The 13,350-nt window shown below is 35.0% G+C and overlaps 1 protein-coding gene across 3 annotated transcripts in view; it reads left to right on the top strand.

The window, feature by feature from the left end:
* Positions 1 to 13,350, top strand: part of CRPPA (CDP-L-ribitol pyrophosphorylase A) — a 466,682-nt gene that overhangs the window by 325,586 nt on the left and 127,746 nt on the right. For all 3 annotated transcript variants that reach the window (XM_028490069.2, XM_055085022.1, XM_055085024.1), the window contains exons 10-11: positions 5,393 to 5,545; positions 9,185 to 9,472. In XM_028490069.2, the coding sequence (XP_028345870.1) occupies positions 5,393 to 5,497 (105 nt within the window). In that variant the 3' untranslated portion in view covers positions 5,498 to 5,545; positions 9,185 to 9,472. The remainder of the gene's footprint in view (positions 1 to 5,392; positions 5,546 to 9,184; positions 9,473 to 13,350) is intronic.

Below are 13,350 nucleotides of genomic sequence, written 5' to 3'. Positions count from 1 at the left end.
GTTTCATGGAGAAAATATTCCCAGATGACATGGCTGCTGACCTAACCCATATGTAGTTTTCTAAATGTTCCAAGCAGGTTTCTTGGTGATGGTGGTAGGGTGTGTCAGTAGATAAGGAATAGGGAAATGGAATAGTAATGTGATTACAAGGTATAAGATGATTATGGTAGTAATTCACCATTTTTCTCTCTTGCTTCAGTTTAGATATTTTTTTACTTCACTTCAGTGTCACTCATATTGTCTCTGGCTCTTCCCATCTCATATAAAATCAGTCAATTAATTCTTAATTTTAAGTATTATATTGTAAAATTGTAAATTTTTTAATTTGAGATTCCAATTCTATGTTGAAATTTTCCAGTTTTCACCAACGTTTCCTTCTCTTCCTCTATTTTTAAAATATATTAATCATAGTTATTTTGAAATCCTTGCAGGCTAATTCCAATATATGGATCATTTCTGGATCTGTTTAAATTGATTTTTTTTTCTCTTGTTTATGGGTAGTCTATTTATTTATTTATTTATTTATTTATTTTTGCTGCTTTGCGTTCTTTACTTGTCAAGTAATATTTTATTGTATGCCATCTGTTAGTTACAAAACATTATAAAAGCTCTAGTTTATTTTAGCTTCCTCCAAAGAATATTAAAATTTGTTCTGGCAAGCATGTGTGTTACTGGGAAATCAACTTGCTCTTCTGGAGCTTGTTAAAGCTTTGTTAGGGCAGTTCTAGTTCAGTTTTGTCTTTATTCCTGGGTTATAGGCATGGTCTTTCATAGATCTCGGCTGAAGGCCATGGGTGTTCACCAAGGTCTCCTTGTTCCAGCCTACCTCACATCTAATCTTCTAAGTGCAGTGCAGCTTCTGAAATCTCTGCTCATTGCTCCAGCTTCCCAGAAATTATTCTCTGCTAAGCCCCATGGAGTCTACCTGTGCAAGTGCCGATTAGGAATTGGCCAAATAAGGGGAATTTTCAGCAGAATTTTAGGACTTCTTTGAAACTCTCCTGTCGCAGGGATGTTTTTCGTGCAATCTGAGCCACTTTGACAACTTTAAATTGTAATCTCTGTCTTTTATATCCAGAAAGACCATCATTCACTTGGACTCTATTTCTCTTCTTTATAGTTTCGAAAAATTCTCTCAACAAGACATCTGAGGTGAATGGTCTCTGCTTTCAAGGACTGTAGATATGCATTGGTTACTGTCTTAGATCCGCAAACAACATTGTTACATAGTTTACCAGATTTAATGGTTATGTATGGTGAGTAGGTGTTATCAGCTACTCTGTTGTGGCTGAAACAGTACTCTCCATAAAAATAATAATTCTAACAGCTGTTATTATAGAATATTTGTTAGGTATCTGTGATCTACATGTCTTACCTGGTTTAGTCCCTACAGAAAAATCTGTAAAGTAGATAATATTGTTACCCCAGTTTTAGATGAAAAACGCAGAACTATAAAACTTTGATAATTTGCTCAAAGATATTTGACAGTTGTGAAGGCCAGTATTTGAATACCAGCAATCTGATTCTAGAGCCTGATTAAACACATCTTTTCTTGAAAAATAATACACTTTGTGTTTTAGATTCACAGAAAAATTGAGAGGATAGTACAGAGTTCCCTTGTGCCCTTTGGGCAGTTTCTCCTATTATTAACAACTAAGCCATAGTTTATGCAAATTACCTTGGTTTTACCAATTTTTTTTTTATTCCAGGATACCACATTACCTTTAGTTGTCATGTCTCCTAAGGAGACAACTGTCATGTCTCCACAGTTGGCTGTGACAGCTTTTCAGACTTACCTTGTTTTTTATGAACTTGACAATTTTGAGGAGTACTGGTCAGATATATTGTGGTATATCCCTCTATTGGAGTTTGTCTGATGTATTTTCTCATGATTAGACTGGCGTTATGGGTTTTGAGGAGGGAGACCACAGAGATAAATACCATTTCATCATAGCATATCAAAAGTGCATACCATCAACATAATATTTCAGTGTTCATGTTGACCTTGCTCACGTAGTTTTAACACTAGACATTTTTATTTGGAACACACAAAGGAATGTATGCATATACATGTGCATAAATATGGATGATTGATAATAAAATGACCACCTGTAATGCCCCTCCACTCCCTATCTCCATCAAGGATTGAAAACACTGTTTTGCATATCCTCTTTCAGCAGGAAATGCTTTTTAAAGATTTATTTCCTTGCATTTTTTACTTAGGTTATCAATACTTTTATAGAGTTATGGAATTTTGAATTGAGTTTGAAATCCATAAATTGTCTATCTAATTTTTGTACATACTAGAACTTTCTTAGTATAGGTATGTCTCACCATCTTGTTTAAATCAGCTCTTAAAATTCCATATTTTTCAAAGATGAAATGATTGAGGTCAGGCAGAGAGGGAAAACAAATATTTAGTGGAATAACATAGGTTCTTCTCACTGAATTCTAGTCTTTCCAAATGATGCCTATAAAAAATTGCCAAAGTAATCTTTAAAAGAATAATCTTACTTAAATTTGTTAGTAGCTAAAGATATGTAAGTTGTGGAGCAATCAAAATGAGCGTGGAAGATTTATTCCAAGATAGAGAAATGTGATTTTTCTAGCCCTAGGATCTTAAACAGGTTTTCCCCCTTCATTTCTTTGTTACCATGCTGCTTTCATTATAAGTGTAAACTGGTTTCAAAGAGGCTATGCAGATAGCCTTTTTCTGTTTATTTTTGAATGGGAAACCTTAATTATCATCATCTGTTGTATATCTCATTTTAATGAGACTTGGGAGTAGATGTGTATCATACCCTGCAACATTGTAATTAATTAATTATTGAGTGACAAATACATATCTATAGTTGGTTTGTATTTTATTCAGCTTTAGAATACTATTTCTATTTTTATAAATGGTGTGTCATGAATGATATCTGCTCCTATATAAGTGAATCACATGTTAAGCTCAAACATATTTGGCTTTTTTTTTTTTTTTTTTTTTTTTAGTACGCAGGCCTCTCACTGTTGTGGCCTCTCCCGTTGTGGAGCACAGGCTCCGGACGCGGATCTTCCCGGACCGGGGCACGAACCCGTGTCCCCTGCATCGGCAGGCGGATTCTCAACCACTGCGCCACCAGGGAAGCCCCATATTTGGCTTTTAAATGATTTGTTAATGTGATTTGATATTCTGGAAACCAGTACAGCATTTGAAATCCATTATTGAAATGTCATTAAAACTCACTCACAAGAGACAAAGTAGCCACCATTCAGCCCCTGTGCATCTTCCCCAGTTCCACCTCTTAGAACACAATCAGGGAAACTGACGGGAAAGAGTAGTTTAAGCAGAGGTGATCTCTTACTACCATCATCATAGATGAGAAACCCAGGCCTGGGCTAGTGGAGGCATGGTGGTAGTGGGAAGGCTTCGATAAGATAACTTCTTCTTTGTACCGTTGCCAGACTTCTGGCTAAATATGTAAATAGGAGTAAACAAAGTAACCAGATAGTGGTCATTGTTAACAAATGAGTCAAACTGAAAGGGTGAACATATGTCCATCATTGTCAACCCTCCTTTGCTTTGAATTTGTTATAATGTATGGAGGGCAACCATGTGTTAGGCATTGAACTAAGTTTTTTAAATTCAAAGATAAAATATTCTTTACATCAAGAAACTGATCATCTGGTGGAATAGATGGCCAGCTGAAAACACTATTAGAATTCAGTGTGCTAGAGGAATTCATAGCTATGGAAACGTATAGATTCACCTTTCTCAATTTGGGTTGAAGAACAGCAGTCAAGGGAGATTTCAGGAGTCACTGATATCTGAGTTGAACCTCAGAGTAACTAGGGTCAGCTAGGCTAGGAGAGGGAGTGGAACAGCTTTTCTGGCAAAGGGATTAGCTGGTGCAAAGGGATGAAACCTTGAAAAATGGCTTGATTGGGCAATCGTAAACAGTTCTACATGGCTTGGAGAACTGAGTGATTTTAAGGGAACGGTAAGAAGAGGCTGGAAGGATAAAAGACCTTCCAGGTAAAGGGTTAATACTTGATCCTGAAGTTTAAATATAGCCTTCAAAGGATTTTATGCAGGATAATGATGTGATCAGATTTTTATTATTTAAAATCAGTATTTTCATTGCTGTGTGGGAAATAAGATAGAAGAGGACAGACTTCAGAGAGACTATGAGATTGTTTCAGTAATTCAGGGCCAGAGGTATTATGCTGGCAGTGGCAGTTTGAGTGCAGTATATGGATTCAAGAAACATTAAGGAGGTAGAAACAGTGGGTCCTAGTGATATACTGAATGTTGGGATAAGGCATTACGGACGATGCCGAAGTGTCGAAATTGGTTACCAGATCCCTCTTTTTGAACCTAGCACAATTCATAACCCAAGGATTTAAGATATTAACTCTATTTCCACTTTCATTTTCCCTTCATATTATCATCCCCTCATACCTTCAAGAAGCCTAAATAATTAGAAAAAACAGAGTTTCATAGGCAATATGATTTCAAAGGGAAAATCACATTTTAGCAACTTGTGAAGTAACTCTTTTCACAAATCTGCCTGATCTTTACTTCAAAAACAAGCAGGTTTTTTGTTTTGTTTTTTTCCTCCACACCAGTACTCACAGTTTATAACAAAGTCTGTTGTTGAAGAACCCTCAGGAAAAGAAAAAAAGGTGAAGAGAAGGCTTGTATCATCAAAGAAATATTCACACTTAAGTGAAGAGCCAAAGTTGGTCTTCAATATTGGATTAAGGGAAAATAATCTTTTGTTTCATACTGTTAGCTTTTGAAATTGTGTCATTGCTTGTTTTGGTACCTTCAGCAGATATTTTTTCTATATGAAAGTGCTTATAAAAGCGTTTCTCCTTTATTTGGGACAATGGCTGTGGTCTGAGTTCTATGCACTGCTGAGCCCAAAGAACAGCAAGCCTTGCAAAGTGTCTCCTTGAACACATAGAAACAGAGTCTGTGATTGTGGTTGCCAGGGGCTAAGGAGTGGAGGAAATGGGGAGATGTTGGTCAAAGGATACAAACTTCCATTTATAAGATGGGTAAGTTCTGAGAATTTAATGTACAGATGGTGACTATAGTTAACAGGACTGTATTGTATACTTCAAAGTTCCTGAGAGAGTAGATCTTAAACGTTCTCACCCCGCTTCCAAAAAATGGTAACTATATGAGATGATGGGTGTGATAACTAACCCTACTTTAGTAATAATTTTGCTGTATATATGTATATCACATCATCACATTGTACACCTTAAACTTATACAATGTTATGTTTATAAAGTTTTTCAAAAATAAATTTTTTTAAAAAAGGAAAGTAGGTCCTTATTAAATTTAATGTGTTGATATCTTTTCTTTCTACAATAATTATTGTTTTATCTTTTCTTTCAGGATGAACAGAAGCTACAGGAAAGTTTAAGGCAAGGTGCCACCATTATTGCTGCCTTAATCAAAGAAAGAAATTCCGGACTCATTGGTCAACTACTGGTAGCATAAAGAACATGAAGAAAATTACCTGCTGTGTTCTTAGAAACATTTACCTAAGTATCTCTTTTGTGCTTCTCTCCGAATTGTGTATGGTAGAATGTTTAAGTTGTCTTTTATGTCTTTTATAATTTGGAGGATGTGATGTTTAGGTGAACTTGAAAACTTTTTATGCATGTCAAATATAAATTGCTTAAACCGGAAAAGAACAGATAAGTGGAAAATAATAGCCTTCACATAAAGAATGTGTGCCTTTTCACAAAGGCATGAAAGGTAAAATAGAAATAATGATGAGTCAGCTAATTCTCCAAGGAATGAGAATTTAGGAAATGTCAACTATTATCTCTCTGTTAATTAGTAAATCACACTATAATGAAACTAATAAATAAGATTAATGAGTATTGTTAATTCTAACATTATCCTCTCTCCATGGGTTATTTTGAATTGCATTCCAATTTTTCACACCTTGAAAAAAAAAGAGGAGATAGCAGTGAACTCTGGTTTGAGTATCTGTACCATTAGCCTCACATTACCCTAGATCCCTGAAGGAGATGTAATCTCCTGCTTTTCTAATGTTTTAAAATTGTATGTTTTCCTTGGTTTATGAAATATATTTTTGACTTACATTATTTTTAAAGGCTTCTGATTTTTCTGAATAACTTTAAAAGAAGACTGGAAAGCTTCATGAAAGTGAAGTTATCTTGGTCAATCTTAAGTTAGTCTTCTTCTAAAAGGAAGAGAGTCCATTGCACATAAAATAATTAATTTTCTTTTGATACAGATAACTGCTGCCTTTTTAAATCGAGTTCTTATTCTTTCAAATTTCCACTGGTATATACATCTTAAATATTGATGATTTTCCCTTACCTTATATTTTACAGTTTTGTCAATCCAGTCATTAGAGATGCCTTTTATTCTATATATACACTTCATAAAAACACATTAGATCAGATTATGCCAGGGCTTAGGCTGCACGTGGGAACTATAAAAATTGCATGAAATGTTTTCAGTTAAAGATAGACTATGAAATATCTACCTTGTGCAGTCTCTTCTTAACATGTTGGGTGATTTTGCCTTCATTTCTCAAGTATCCATAATAGTAGGAGAGTTTATATTTTACATTTAAATAATAGTGAGTAGAATATAGAGGAAATGAAGTAATTATTGCAATTCATTCTCCTAAATGAAATGTGTTGTTTGAATGAATGTAGGCTTGGATCTCAATTCCTGGGCTCGCCACTTTTTCTCTCTTTCTCTAGGGATGTTAAGAAATATAAAATAAATCATTTAATTAAAAATCTTGAGGGTGGAAATATATGGGCAGTGTGTGGATTTTGGTTAGAATGTGTTGTCATTAAGGCAGGTTGGCTATGTTGTAAAAGGTCATAGGTGTGCCTTTTGACATCGTCAGGTGAAAATGTTTTAAGAATTTGAAAAGTGCTCATAAAGGCAAAAGGGGAAAAGTTACAAAGATTTTAAGGAGAAAATCAGTGCCTTTAGGTACCTGATGGGAAACTAGGCAATCTCTGGTACAAGCAACATCACTGTATCTATTGAGTGCTGAGTTACCTTACATTTCAACAGAAGGGAATATTATACCAGACAAGAATTTATCTTGGGGCAGTTAGTATGCCTTTACCCTAGGCAATTGTAAACATTTAGTGTTATGAGATTTAGTTAATAAATTATTAAGATGACGATGTCTGAAATCATCATCATCATCATCATCATTATGGCATTTAATTTTTTTCTTTATAGTTTACAAAGTGATTCACAGCTTTGAAAATAATTTAAAGAAATCTCCTCACATCCTTTACAGTTTAGATGGAAATTGAGGCTCAGGGATCCTCACTACCTTCTCCAAAGACACATGTCTGCCTAGTAGCAAAAGGCAGGGCTTAAACTCAGGACCACTGAGAATAAGTTTTAAGCTCATTTCCTCTATAACAATGATTGCGGGCAAAGGACATCCAGCGGAGAGGCCTTGGGAAATGAGCCAGAGGCTCCGAATGAGCGTTGGAGGAATGGACGAGGAGGGACAAGATCAGTCCAGTGACCTGAGGAAAGTCCTGAAGCTTCTTTCCAACATACAGAAATTGTAGCTAAGGATAAAGGGAATGAAGAGAATTAGTGGCTAGGAGGGAAAGATAAATTAGTGGTTTTTGTTATTTGTTAAGAAATCCAGCGGCAACTTTACAGTTATATATTCATCTCCACTTCGGGAAACTTAATTACTTTCATGATAACTGTCCATTTTCACTTTACTTTTCAAAATCCCTTTAAAAATTATACTAAGTATGCCTGAGGGTTGCTGAAATTGCTTTCTACCTGTGCAAATTTTGTGGAAAGGCTGTTTTCTTTTTAAATGTATGCTACTTAATTACGTGCAATTTAAAGTTAACCTTTTTAGGAAGTTAACACAGTGCGATCGGTAGTTTGATTAATGACATATTGGTAAGAGGTAGTATTTTTTTTTTTCATGAAAGTGCTCAATTTGAGAGATGACTTCTTGCAAATAGACTCATCTACAGATAAAAGTCTGACCCCTATATTCTACCAAGACCTCAGACCCCTATATTCTACCGAGAGCCATTCTTACTGTGGTCACTTTAAGCATTTTGCATTGGTTTACCAGGAAAACGCTCTTTTCCTATGCTAGTTTACTGTACATTTGACCCTTGAACAGCACAGGTTTGAATTGCACTGGTCCACTTATACGCGGGTGTTTTTCAGCAGTAGCTAGGAAGGAACCATGGATACAGAAGGCCAACTATAAATTATGCACAGATGTTTGACTGCTGGGAGGGTCAATGCCTCTAATCCCTGTGTTGTTCGAGGGTCATCTGTAATTATACCTATCAAATTTTACGTTTTATATATATAAATACAATACTCATTTTATAAAAATCAAGTTGTAGTTCTACATTTTCTTATGTTAAATATGTAAATTTTACTTCCTTTTAATGTTGAAACTATATCATGGAAACAAATGATAATATTTTAATTAAAATGTGAAGAAAGCCGTTTGAGATAAGAAAGATTGAAATTGTTTTAAAAGTTTAATTCAAAAATAAACAGAATAAATGAAAAATACTTATTGTTTTAGGGTTTATTAATATGGTTTAGAATACCTGGACAAGAAGTGGCTATGTAGCTGGTGTTTGGCATTGTAACATTAATATATGTTCTTGTACGGTTTTAGTTTCAAAACTGAAAAGGTATAGATCTTTTTAAATGAAAAGTAAGAAACTACTATTAAATATTTTAAATGTTCTCTTTACACAACAAAATGTAGGTAATTGATAACTAAATTATTGATATTTTAAAATCTAATGACAATTTTCATTGATATTTAGTATATATGTACATATTTTTCAAACTGACTCAGTCTCAACTGAATAACTGAATAGAACATTCTCAAAATATAAGTGTGATGTTTTACATTATAGGAAAATAGAATTTGAGATTCAGATATATTATTCTGTAAAATATATTAAAAATTTGCAAAACCAGAAGTCTCAATCAGATTTTTTTTCTTTCCCTCATATTTAGCAGGTTTACCAGCAATTACTGTGGCAGCTAAGGATATAAAAGCTATACTTAGGCACAGTGGAAAAGAATATTGTGACCACTTAATAATGTCTACATGGGTGTGGTGGGTTGAATTACTGTTTAGCAATATTCTTTCCCTCCATTTAGTTTCCATACGAGGAATATATGTCCACTTCATGACTTTGGGATTCATCCTGTGACCTGCTTTGACCAACAGAGTGAGTCACAAGTGGCAGTGCACCGCTGAGACTACGCTTAAGAGACCTTGCATGTTGCTGCTTGCTCTCTCCCACTTCTGCCACCACCACGATGTACACACTCCGCCTGGCCTGCTGCCTCCAAAAGGAAAACAAGAGCCGGGATCACCTGACCTCCAGCTAATTAACAAATGGATGCAGAAGCCCAGCTGAGATCAGCAGGGTCTCCAGCAGACAGGTGAGCTCAATAAATGCTCTTTGGATTTTTTTTTTTTTTTTGCTAGTACTGAGTTTTGAATCATTTTGTCAAACACCAGTTGGTAAGCAAGGAAAGAAGATCTGTGGCAGTGTGTGGTACATTTGCTCTCACAAGTCTAGGATATATCTGGAGACACACATTTTGCTAAAGCAGAACATTTACCAGGAGAACTGTTAGTTAGGGCAATGATCCCAAAGTATTATAAGGTTCTCTGTATGCCTCCTTCCCTAGTTAGTAGTTACTGAAGGGGAAAAATAGACCTAAATGTTATAGAAAAGTTTTCAAAAGAAATTAAACTTTTTTGGGCCTGAAATGATATTGAGTTAAAATATGGGCAACTAAAATAATAGATAGTAGAAATAGCTAACATTTGTTGAATGAGTACTGTGTTCCAGGAACTGTTCTTAGTGCTTTTGCATGTACATAACTTTTTTTTTCCATAATAACTTCATGCACTAGGTAGTATACCAGTCTCCATTTAAAAGATGAAGAAACTAAGGCACATACCTTTTGAATAACTTTGAGTAACAGAGCCATTCAAGCACCAAGTGGGCAAAATGTGATTCAAATTTGGTTATCTAACTTTGGAGCTTATATTCCTAAGCATGATTCTTTATAATATTATAAAACATACTATTTTTTTCCCCATGGAATGGCATTTTATTTTAAATATAGCAGTGTGTACACATCAATTCCAAACTCCCAACGTATCCCTCCCCCCATCCTTCCCCCCTGGTAACCATAAGTTCATTCTCTAAGTCTGTGAGTCTGTAAAACATACTATTTTAAGATCCCTTAAAGAATGACTCTCAAAGATGGGAATCTCAATTTTATTTTCGTTAATAGCAAGAGAAAGAAAATGGGTAAAGCCCATTACCTTTTAGTGTTGCTATATTCTTCCTTTCCTTTGTGCATTGCTACCCCCAACACACAAACATATTTTAGAACATCCTTGGATCTGCATGTGCCAGTAAAACATACAAAGACTGATACTCACATACAGTTATTATCACTCACAGAGATGGCAAACTCTGTGAGCTCTAAAGTTGTTGGGATTTCCTCAGGCAATGAATGATCAGACATATTTGGATAACAAAAGTGGAAGATGAAAAAGTAGAAGGAAATACTTCCTTGATGAACCAGAGTTGCATATAGACATTTGCACCTCAGCAACACAAGACCTGAAAAGAGAAGTTGAAATCCATTCACTGTCTTTACAAGAGAAAGGAAGGTCTAGAGAAATGCCCAGGCAGGAGGAAATATGAAGTCTTCCCTTGTCATGAGACTTTCCTAAGCATGAATGTTCACAGTGTTTGCTCAGTGGGAAAATTTGGGGTGAACGGTGTCAGTGTGATGAGCTTGACCTGAGCAGAGCCAGGAATTTTTTCTCTTCATATCTGAAATATAAGAACCTTCGATTTTTAAAAATGTCTTCATATTTGAAAGTTGCTAAGAGTAAATCTTGAAAGTAATTACCACAAGAAAAAAAATTTGTAATATTGTATAGTTACAGATGGTGCCTAGACATAGCATGGTGATCATTTTGCAGTGTGTACAAATATTGAATCATTATGTTGTACACCTGAAACTAATATAATGTATGTCAATAATACTTCAATTGAAAAAGATAAATTTTTTAAAAATTCAAATAATATTATTCAAAGGAGAAGTCCCACTTTGAGTCACCAGCAAAGAGTGGGCTGAACCCTGTGTTGGAAATTATAGCCTGTACAAACACTTTCCACATTTCTTTGCTGTGATTTACTCTTTCCTGTTGTTATTGTAAATTGAAAAACTCATTATGCAATTTTGATTTTTCCCATTCTGTCATTGGTGTCCAAAAACAAATATAGTGTCTCCTCAGTCTGAAGTTCTGTCCTCTTAAATATTCGAATAACCAGCTCTTTTTTTTAAAATTTGATCATCAGTCTAATAATTAGTTCCTTAAAAAGAATTTCCTTTACCACTCACATCTCTTAAGTTTTGCCTCTTCATTAGAATTTAAATTATATAAAAGCAAGAACTTTGAATCTTCATATGATACCTTCTAGTGACTGTCTAGAATAATATCTGGCACAAAATATGTGCCCGACATTGATTTGGTGAATGGATAAATAATTTGAACTCTTTTTTAATGCACGGAGCTGAAACCTGAATTTTGCAGTTGGTGAAATAACATTGATCAGTTTGGCTTTCTCAATACATATTGATTAGGTAAATGAAATATTACAAATGGTATTTTCTGCGAAGATTGAGAAAGGACTCTGACGACTACATGTGATGATGTTGGATTGCCAGGACTTAAAAAGTAACCTAAAAAAAATCATGCAGGGTTTTATCATGAGTCCTTAAATAACTCTGTTATATAAGGAGCTTATTTTTTTTCAATTTTAAGGCTTTATTAAAATATACATTACCACCAGCAAATAAAAGATTCACGTCTAAATTTGTGCAGCACAAAACACAAAATCTGACTTTAACACGTTAGTGTGTATTGAGGAAAAAAAATCAGGTTTTCTGTTGCTAATGAAAGTACTGTAGAATAAAAATAAAAGTAATTGGATATTTTTTAGAAGTCTTTACAGCAGAAATGCATTATGCAAATTACTCTCTACTTCATGAAGATGTTACCAAATAATCTGAACAGGTGTTAAAACATCTGGGTCTATTTAGCAGCATAGACGAAGCCTGGATTGTCTAATGCACTTTTCTCTTCTTGTTTAACCTTAATTAATCTTTGCAGGGTCTCTGTGAGGTAGGTCTGTATCAACCTTGTGGTATGACAATTACAAAAAGGCAGATGCAGAGATTAAGGGCTCGTGATCACCCAGCACACTGGAAGCCAAACTGAGTTTAGAAATCCAGAATTTCTGATTCTACCTTGGATACTGTTTCAGGGAATTGGATTACAACTAGGAGGGACTGTTCTTTACTTGAGGTTTTAAAAAATCTGATTAAAATCTACATCCAGAATATTACCTGGATGCATTCCCTCATTTTCCATTTTGCAAAATTGTAGTTAAGCCAGAGGCAAAAGCTTCCACGAGGCAATCCTAGTGATCTTTTTGACCTGAGTGGAAACATGATTTGAGATTTCACATGGAAGCCAATTTTGTAAGAATTTCCACTAGTCTGTGGACTGTAATAATTGGGTTATTTGGATGAGGTTTGGCAAAGCATCTAGTAGATTAACTGAATGAGGTTTCTGGAACTTTCCCATTTTGGAGGTATCCATTTTGTTTGTTGTTCTACTTCATTATAAAATGGGTTATTGAAATTGGTTGGTTTGTTGGTATGTCAGCTTTTTCTTTTTTTTTTTAACGTCTTTATTGGAGTATAATTGTTTTACAATGGTGTGTTAGTTTCTGCTTTACAACAAAGTGAATCAGTTATACATATACGTATGTTCCCATATCTCTTCCCTCCCTCCCACCCTCCCTATCCCACCCCTCTAGGTGGTCACAAACCACCTAGCTGATCTCCCTGTGCTCTGCGGCTACTTCACACTAGCTATATGTTTTACGTTTGGTAGTGTATATATGTCCATGCCACTCTCTCACTTTGTCACAGCTTACCCTTACCCCCCCCTCCATATCCTCAAGTCCATGCTTTAGTAGGTCTGTGTCTTTATTCCCATCTTACCCCTAGGTTCTTCATGACCTTTTTTTTTTTTCTTGTATTCCATATATATGTGTTAGCATATGGTATTTGTTTTTCTCTTTCTGACTTCCTTCACTCTGTATGACAGACTCTAGGTCCATCCACCTCACTACAAATAACTCAGTTTCATTTCTTTTTATGGCTGAGTAATATTCCATTGTATATATGTGCCACATCTTCTTTATCCATTCATCTGT

Source organism: Physeter macrocephalus, chromosome 5 (genome assembly GCF_002837175.3).
Source record: "Physeter macrocephalus isolate SW-GA chromosome 5, ASM283717v5, whole genome shotgun sequence".
NCBI lineage: Eukaryota > Metazoa > Chordata > Mammalia > Artiodactyla > Physeteridae > Physeter > Physeter macrocephalus.
Note: the sequence above shows the minus strand (reverse complement) of the source record. Positions and strands in the feature narration are given on the sequence as shown.